The sequence below is a fragment of the Athene cunicularia genome (assembly GCF_003259725.1).
Source record: "Athene cunicularia isolate RWA chromosome 12 unlocalized genomic scaffold, athCun1 chr12_part1, whole genome shotgun sequence".
In the NCBI taxonomy this organism is placed as follows: domain Eukaryota; kingdom Metazoa; phylum Chordata; class Aves; order Strigiformes; family Strigidae; genus Athene; species Athene cunicularia.
Window position 1 is genome coordinate 16,334,776 of NW_020799116.1, and position 9,905 is coordinate 16,344,680.

Consider the following 9,905-nt stretch of genomic DNA (forward strand, 5'->3'; position numbering starts at 1 on the left):
CCTCTGTGTCCCCAGCTCCAAAACCTTAAGGGTCAGCCTCCAGTATCCCCTGGTGCTTTCTGCCAGAGGCTCCAAGAAGGGCCATCCTCCCCAGCTGTCATGTTGAGCACATTTGTAACATCTTGTCCTGTCTGGACTGGCCTAAGGGCTAGTGCATGAACAATCTCCTGCTTTATTTATTCAAAGTCTTGTCATTGCTCAGGGCTCCATTTAAAATAATCTTTCTTCTGGGTCACTTGATAGAGAGGGTTTACAATTAGATTGTAATCTGGAATATGCATCCTCCAAAAACCCACTACACCTAAGAAAGCTTGTGGGTTTTTTGCTAGTCAGTGGAGACACAGCTGCTGTTTTGTTGATCATATCCATTGGGATCTGACAACAACCATCCTGCCATTTCATTCCTAAAAAAATGGATCTTCTGTGCATTCATCACTTACTTAATTTTATGGTAAAACTGACTTCCTGAAGGATTTGAACTATTTTCTTCCTTTTTTCAGTAACTTCTGCTGTGTTGCCCCATACGATGATGTCAAGGTACTGCAAGCGTTCCAGAGTTTCACCCTGTTCCAGTGCAGTCTGGAGCAGCCCATAGCACACAGTGGGGCTGTGCTTCCACCCCAGGGCAGTCAATTCCAGGTGTACTGGACACCGCTCCAAGTGAAGGAAAACTTCAGCCTGCACTCTGCCACCAAAGGGATTAAGAAAAATCACGAGCAATAAAAATTGTGGTGTACTACTTGGCTGCCCATGACTCCAGTTCATACTCAATCTCCAGCATGTCCAATATGGCAGCACTCAGCAGCACCATGACTTCATTCAGGCCATGATACTCTCCCCTCTCCATCAGACCTTTGCACTGGCCATATGGGACTATTAAAGGATGAGTGAGTTTTGCTGATTGCCCCTTGACTTTCCCGTTGCCAACTTACAGACAGGAATCAGAGTCTCTGTTGGTGTGATACTGTCACCAGTGCTCTGTTGTAGCAATTGGCACCTGTCGCTCTTCAACCACCAGCAATCCCACAATTGAAGGGTCCTCCAAGAGACCGGGCCAGGCAGACAGCTGTTCAATTTCCTCCGTCTGCAAGGCAGCTATGCCAAAGGCCTACCGCTACCCCTTTAGGTGCCTGAGATACCCTCTCTAGAGGTAGTCTATGCCAAGGATACACAAGGCCTCTGGGCCAGTCACAATGGGGTGTTTTTGGCACTCATTCCCAGTTAGACCCACTTCAGCTTCCAATACAGCTAGCTACTGGGATACCCCTGTCACTCCAGAAACACAAATGGGTTCTGCCTCTAAATTTAAAGCTTGACAGCATCAGGTTACAATGTGGACCAGTGTCCACTAGAGCTGTGGGTCTGATGTGCCAGGCCATTAAATGCACAGTCCAATAAATCCAGCTGTCCCACTCCTCCACCTGGCTGGAGGCAGGGCCCCTCTAATCCTCATCATAGTATTCATTACTCACTTTTTGTAAACATGAATCAGAAGTCCCTTCAAGAGGATCAGATGTGAGATCAGCCCTTCCACGCTGTCTGGGGAACTGCCTGCTGGAAACTGGAGCAGCACTTTTCCAGGAAGAATCCCCTTTTGTGATTGTTTTTCCTTGCAACTCAGAAACCCGTGCCTCTAAGGTCGAGGTAGGTTTTCCATCCCACTCCCTCATGTCTTCTCCATGGTCACGCAGGTGAAACCACAGGGTACTCCGTGGAGTGTACCTTCTAGATCCTTTGTCTCGAGCAGAGGAATGCTTACTCCTAATAGCTGAGATATTGGTCTGTACAGGTACGGGGCAGAACTTATCCTCAAATTGCTGGAACTCTTGGGACAGTTTCTTGGCTAGTATATCCGGCAGTTTCTCCACATCCGAGGCGCAGGCCCATAGGGAGGAATAGAGACTTCCTTCATATTGCCGAAGTCGAACAGCCAATTCATCCACTGTTTGTCCCTCGCCTTCTTTCCAGAACACTACTACCAATGAATTGGCATATGATGGTGCTGCACTTCGTAGAAACTTCCGCCACATGGGTTGTGAGCACTGGACTTCATCTGGATCTATGGGTAAATGCTCGTTATCCAGATCATTATAAATCACCTCCAGCACAGCTAATTCCCTCAGGTACTGGATACCTCTCTCCATGGTGGTCCACTTGCCTGGGTGATATGTAACATCTTCCTTGAAGGGGTACCTTTTCTTTACGCCTGAAAGAAGTCGCCTCCAGAGGTTGAGGATTTGCATCTCTTTTCCAATTGCTTTGTCAATGGTACCTTCCCTAGACAGGAATCCCAGCTGCCTGGCTTCCCTACCCTCTAAATCCAAGCTACTGGCCCCGTTATCCCAGCATCGGAGCAGCCAGGTAACAATGTGCTCGCCTGGACGGCGGCTGAAATTGTTTCGCATGTCTCGCAGCTCACTCAGGGATAGGGATTGGGCAATTACCTCTGGTTCTGCCCCTTCTTTTGATGACCCTGATTCACCTTCATCCCTCACTAAGCAAACTGATTTTTTTGTGTACTTCTTCTTCTGTACAGGGGCCTGTTCTGGCACAAGCTGGTTCTCTGGTTCATCCGCAGAGCCCGTCACGGGGGTCTGAGTAGCCGCAGAGCCCGTCACGGGGGTCTGAGTAGCCGCAGAGCCCGTCACGGGGGTCTGAGTAGCCGCAGAGCCCGTCACGGGTCACGGGGGTCTGAGTAGCCGCAGAGCCCGTCACGGGGGTCTGAGTAGCCGCAGAGCCCGTCACGGGGGTCTGAGTAGCCGCAGAGCCCACTGATCTGTTTTGCTTCCCTTCCTCCTGAGGATGCTGCATAGTATTGAGCAATGTTTGGTAGATACTGGCCAGGCCCCAGCACAGTGTGCTAAGTTGTGCCGTTTTGCTATAGCCAATGCATTTTCTTTTCAAATATCCCACCACTTCATCAGGGTGCTGCAGTTGTTCAGGAGTGAAGTTCCAAGCCACTGGACGCGAGAAGTTCTCTAGATATCTGCCCATATTCTCCCACATGCCGTGCCAGCCATAGCTATGCAGCCTTGGGGCAGATCTCTGGGTGGTTTTCTCAATTTTTTGTAACCCTGAACAAAACCTGAAACACATTCAGGAGACATAGCAATAAGAGCATGCTGGCTTGAACATCCCAAGGATATTCAAAATTCTCAAAAGCTGCTGTAATTAGACTGAAGGAAAAAAAGGAGGTGAAAGCATTCCCTCCTGTCTCACCCACAGATTGGGAGCAATATCTAATAAACTGATAGAAGACACAAGGGGTAAGGGCATGAAGACAATACAACATACAAATACCAGCTTAACCTCATGACCAGTAATGTAATCACATCATAAGTCAACATTACCCACCACAGCAAAACGGCAGTCCTGATGCCTCACCAAGAGGTGATAAACATCAGCACAGGGACTATAAAGTGTGCATAAGGATTGACATAACACCACATGAACAAATAAAGCAATGTTGCAATCAGCAACTATTTAACTAATACAAGAAATGCATACAACAAATTTGTTTTAACATGCTTTGGTCAGATCTGTTCTTACCCTAAGTTGGGCACAAAAAAGGACTGTCTCTGACAAGCAGCAAACAGTGGGGAAAAAACCTCACAACAGGGAACCCACCCACCCCACAGGCACCTTGCACACACACACACACACACGTTCTGCAAATAGCGAATGACATGAACTCCAGCTTCCTGGGGCCTCTTCTGGCACACAGGCAGCAACGCAGATGCTCACTATTCCCCACCAACAGCAGAGCTCTACATCCCATTTCTGTGCGCCATCAAAACCCTACATAAGGAAAATCTTTCATACATGAGCTTGTAGGATTACAGTGATAAGGCCCAAAGAAAGATCTCCAAATACGAAGTTCCCCACGGTCTTCACTAAACAGTATTTTCTGCAGCTGAGAAACAGAATATGGGAACAAAACGTGTCCCTGAGATAGGATTAAAATCTGGAGTTACTCAACTCTCTTCCAAACCACACCTCGGCACAGAGCATTCACAGCTCCTGCTGACACCAGATGCACCTAGGACGACTCCAGTTCTTCACACCTTCAAACTGCAAGTTTATTTAGAAAGCTTAGCAGCATTACAAACTCGCTGAGCCTCTCAAAAGAGCAGAACAGGTTTGCGGGGTCTAAGTCTCACTTATCCTTCCTCACTATGCTGTTAATGCAACTTCCAACTCACTCTCAGTATCGGCTTTGACTTCCAACAAGCACCAATTCTTTCCTACAGACAAGAACCTCCTTCACTACAGAAGTATTTTCTGAAATATTAATACAGGATAACCTTCCCCAAACACCTCATCAGTGAGCAGGATAAGACTCTCAATACTCTTCTGGCCTGGGAACTCCACATCTTCTCTCTGGCCACCCTTCTCTCCGCCTTCCTCTCTCAACAGTACTGACTGCTTCAGTTGCTCACAACCATCCATAGATCTTACACGTACAAACAGTCCCTACAACTCTGTACCAAACTCATTTATCTGGAGTCTTAAAACACGTAACGTTCATTTAATGCAGCATCTAAATGCACACACACACACACCTGGGGGAAGACAAACCACGTCCCAACCTGGTAATGAGATTTGAACCCTATGCTCCAAGTTCATGAGTCTTTTAACAGCTCACAGAAACAGTTAGAACGTTGCCAACGTTTCACTGCACCACAGACTTCTGATGTTTCCAGAACTAAAGAAAAAAATTTTTAAACATCAACTCAGAAAACGTATGCTTTCATTTGACGTTCCCCTGCTGAGATATTTGGCAAATGAAAGAACATGGTTAAACAAGCAGCTACATTTCTTGATTATATAGAAAAGCTTCATTAATGATGTTATTTCTTAAATTACTGCTCTCCAAGGGAGGGGAAAAAAAAAATCCACACTGCTCCAAGATTAGCTTATGTAAAAGACTCAACCCAAGATTAATAAGAAATCTCTGCACTCTCCTTTCCTATGTTTCAACTTTATAAGGAAATGGAATTTAGACAGTGTAGTCAAAACTAAATGAAACATGAAGCTACTCTTAATAAAACAGTATCTTGAAAAAATGAAGGATTCTCAATAAAACATGAGAATGAGCCAGAGAGTAACAGCAAATAAATTACAAACTACACATCATTAAGTATTTATTTATACATTTATATGAAGAAGTAAAGGAAACCAAATAAACTTTGGAAGTGATCATAAATGCATTAATACAGAGCAATGCCAATGATTCAAAAGAGTTAAGTTTAACTTACTCACCAAGAATATATTATGTAATCAAAAAAATACACCTTCACTATTTTTTTTTTAAATACAAAGCTTTGTGACATAACCCTTATGTCATGGTTTAGGTCCAACCAGCAACTAAGCACCACGCGGCCACTCGCGCACTTTTCCCCACTGCAGTGGGATGGGGAGGGAAATCAGAACAAAAAGGTAAAAAACTCATGTGTTAGACAAGGACAGTTTAATAGGACAACATAAGGAGACAGTAAGTAATAATAACAGTACTACCAATAAAAGAATATACAAAGCGAGTGGTGAACAATACACTTGCTCACCACGCAGAACCCAATGCTCAGCCCATTCCTGAGCCACCATCCCTACTCACCCTCCCCGCCTCACCCCCAGCCCCTCCGGTTTATATACTGGGTTGACATCATACGGTATCAAATATTCCCCTTGGCTAGTTTGGCTATCGTGGCTGTGCACCCTCCCCGATTCTTGTGAAAATTAACCCAGCCAAAGCCTGGACACCTTTAAAGACCAGCAGAAAGAAAACTTACAATCTACAAATTACCCAGTCTAGACTGGGACCAGCCCACTCAAGTTTGACGGGGACTGATGACATGCAACAAATATCCAGACTCAGTCATCTTGGATAAAGTCTGAGCTGAAGTCTACCAGAAAACTGCAGTAGATGATGGCATACGCATTGCTAATTATGTCCTCTTATTACAGGGAATGATTTTTACTCCTCCTACATGTGTCTGCTACTGCCCACTCTACAGGACAGGCCAGTGGACACACCTGGTCCAGATCCCATACAGCCTTCCTCATTATTTTCAACAGGATATGTATGATTCATATGTGGTTTTGGGGTTATCAAGGCAACAATATGAGTAACTTAAAGACATAAAACAGCACAGAAAACATCACTGAACCTAACAGGAAAATACTTACTGCTTGTTATCTCCTATTATTGAATGTCTATGAAGTAGTTACTTCTCAACTTTTTCCTCCTTCTATTTCAAACACAAAGAATTCTGAAGCCCAATCTTTCTACCAGACTTGCCCTTACCAGACACAGGCACCTCTGGCATAGCAAGGCACAGCATTAGTCCAGCAAAGCGTACTGCTTTCCTGAGACAGTCTTTGCCCTGGCCACATGAAAAGTTCTTCTCATTTGATGAGCAGTTTGTGTGCCAATCAGCACAGACCAAATCAGTCCCAAAGAGCAGGGGCAGTCCAGCTTCTTTCCCTCTTTGGCTTTCCAAACAGTGTTTCTGAACATCTATTATGCATTTAACCTACAAGACTAAAAAAGGGCACAAGAGCCAGAGAGCAGAACTTGCTCAACCAATGCACCCAACTGCATAAGGAAGACATTGCGTGAAATATACATGCTTAGTTTCTTAACTAACAGAGATAAGAGCAAAGGAAATAGTTAGCCAAGAAGAAGTACGAAGGAACAGATAATACTAGATGTATGACTTATTACAGTTCTTTCAGCCACCATTATCAGCATCGATTCAAACAGTGTAATGAGTTCTACATTATAATAAGCAAATCTTTATTTCTACATCATTAGAAAATATTAACCTGCATGCTGATAACTATTTTCATTCAAGTATCACTAGAAATTTACCTGTCAGTAGATGCTGGGAAAAAAAAAAAAAGTCAAGACAGGCCTGGAAATGCTATAGGGCTCCTTTTTAGCTTTACTTCACATGGATCTGCTCTTGCACAGCTGCCTCTATAATACTATCAACTAGTACTCAATTGTGTACATGATACAAGTGTTTCGATGCTTTTCACAGGGTACTCTTACAGAAAGCTCATTATAATCGTGTGACATTCTCCTGATCAATTTACCCAGTTTTACATCTCAGAAGTACAGAACTGTTTCAAAAAAGATTTCACTGACTTATCTTACCCATTCTTCAAGTTTAACACTAGTAAGATGCTGATCTCAAATAAGATCACTTGACAGCAAGCTCTACAATTTAACTGTATTGTACAGAAAAACATTTTCTTTATCAATATCAAGTCTGATGGTGTACTCACAGGAAAGCGAGTAGGTCAGACTAGTAAAATCACAGGATTTTACTTTCTGTAGTATGACTGGATAAGAGCAGTTCTTCAGCATTGCAAGCAACTTCCATTCTACACCATTCACTCTATACATATAATATTTAATCAGCGCCCTATCTTATCCATCTCTAACTTAGGTTTTAGAGATATCTGTGTAATATTTAAAGGCGTCTAACTGTCTTGGGCAGTAGGGGGCCTTGTTAAGCTATTTTTATACCCTTTTTTTAAGGGGGAACTACCAGAACTCCAAAGTATTCACTACTGGCAGCTTTGAAAATATACTCCAAGATACTTTTTGTTCCACAGTGGTATAAACCAGATTTTATTTCACCATGTAGTTTGCAGAGGTACCTTTCTAAGTAGACTAGCTCAATGTAAAGAGCACTTCTGTCTCCCATAAGCTTACACAACCTGTTTGAAATGGGCTTTAGAAGGGAAGACTGTTGCTAAGACAAGAAACCAGCAGCAAAACCACTGAAAAATACCTTATCTAGTGAAATGTGTCCCTGTCCATGGCAGGGGGTTAGAACTACATGGGCTTTAAGGTCCCTTCCAACCCAAACCATTCTATAAATATTATATTCAGGATTCTGTCTCCTCCTTTAAAATAACCAAAACAAAGAAATCCACAATAGCCAGTAATAATAAGGCTTCATAGAGAACACAAGGTCCTTAAGAAGAAGTGAACAAGCTTGACAAAAGAGCAGAACCCATTAGAACATGCTTGCTTGCTTACTTACTTTGCCAAGAAATGCTGTCCTGGCCATGTGCCATCTTCATTTCTGACTTCTATTAGAACAACCTGAAAGAGAATTCAGGTAATAAAGTAACTGCAAAACTGCTACACATTTTTCAAAATCATTAACAAATCACATTTTCAATGTTTCCTCAAAGTAATAAAAGCAAGTGGAAAAAAAAACCAAACATATCAGAGAAAGCAGTACATGAGCATCTAAGAAGTTATGCCCCTTACCTGACCATGATAGAGACCTGCATCTTGCACTGTGCTATCCAGCCTGCTGAGCTGCTCATAAGTGTTATTTATATACATGCTCCATAATCTAGTTTCCTTCTCAGCTGGGATATTAAATAGTTTTCTCATTTCCTTCTCAATGGTAGCTGTTCAGGAGGAAAAAAAACACCAAAATTCCTAAAACATGAGTGCTTTTTAAAAAACAAAAACAAAAACACCAACAAAACTGGTAAGCCAGACATCCAGCCATGAGGTACATCACTGATCCTTCAAGATCCTTTGAATAGAAAATATATCACGGAAATCACAATTGCTCATATAATCTGTCTAATATTTAGTCTGAACGCTTCAGTCGTGTATTTGCTTGTCAAGCCCTCAGGCCAATAATGTTTGAAACACATTAAGAAGTTTCTGCTCAAAGGCCAACTTCTGTGAAATATCCATCCTTTGAAAATATAGATTCAAGAAGAAAGTGTTTTCAGTTACTAGTGTCAGGCCATACATCAGGAAACTGAAAAAAAGCATCTTTACAGACATGTATGACAGCTGACATTCAGCATTTTATATGGGAAAATAGAGCGATAATAGATAGAGAGGGGGAAAGAGAGAGGGGAGTAGAATTTCAGGAAGAAGTGTAGGAAGAACCATTAAGATGTCTAAAATATTCACATGCTAGGAAGAAGGAATCATAGGACCACCAGAGACAGAACTGCTTCACATGAGTGACGTTAATGTTTAAGGACACCAAGTTAGTAAGCAATGTATTCCTCAGAGCTCTTAACCACAGCTCCCCGTGTTGCACACAAAATCACTGTGGCTGGAAGAAACTTGGGAGATTCCCAGTCCAACCACTCAAAGCAGGGTCAACACTGAATTCATACCAGGCTGCTTGGGGCTTATCCAATCAGGTGTTCAAAACTTGCAAGGCAGGAGATTCCCCCATCCCTCAGGGCCCTGTTCAAATATGTAGCTGTCCTTATAGGGAAAACATTTTTATTGTGTTCAGTTGGAATCTTTGCTATTTCAACTTAAGACTACTGTCTGTTGTTTGCTTGCTTTGTGACTCAGTAAATAGCCTGACTCCACAACCTCTTCATAGGCGCTACAACATCCCCCTCAAAGCCTTGTCTTCTGCAGGCTCAAGGCAGCTTCCTCAGTCTCTTCTCACATGCTCCAACCCTGACTGTCCTGCTGTTACCCACTAGACTTGCTCCAGTTTATAAACATCGTTCTTGTTCTCAAGGGTACAAAATATGTCTTGAGATAGCACCAGAGCACAGCTTCATGTACCAGAGAACTACTTACCAACAGTATCTGCTTTGCTAAAGTGGCAACTAACTACATCTTCAGGATCACTGCTCTCACACAGCTTCAGCTCAAGAAGATAGACTTCAACCTTATAGTGCTTCACAAACAGGCCATATTCCACTACCTGCAAACAGAAGAGAGGTACAATAAACAAAATAACACAAAGCTAAAATACTGGGCAGTCCTCTGTAAGGTACACTTGTCTAAATATTTTAAGTCTTGCAAGTCAAGCCATAAACTGAACACTGACCTACACTGACCTGCTCTGAAGTCGATTCAGTCACTACCTCTGTCAGCTTGGGGGGGG

The 9,905-nt window shown here is 43.0% G+C and overlaps 1 protein-coding gene across 2 annotated transcripts in view; it reads right to left on the reverse strand.

Moving 5' to 3' along the window:
* The window catches only part of USP4 (ubiquitin specific peptidase 4), a 59,101-nt gene that overhangs the window by 45,731 nt on the left and 3,465 nt on the right, over positions 1-9,905 (reverse strand). For both annotated transcript variants that reach the window (XM_026857811.1, XM_026857810.1), the window contains exons 2-4: positions 9,596-9,722; positions 8,291-8,436; positions 8,058-8,119 (exon numbers count right to left, since the gene is read on the reverse strand). In XM_026857811.1, coding sequence (XP_026713612.1) covers positions 8,058-8,119; positions 8,291-8,436; positions 9,596-9,722 — 335 coding nt within the window. The remainder of the gene's footprint in view (positions 1-8,057; positions 8,120-8,290; positions 8,437-9,595; positions 9,723-9,905) is intronic.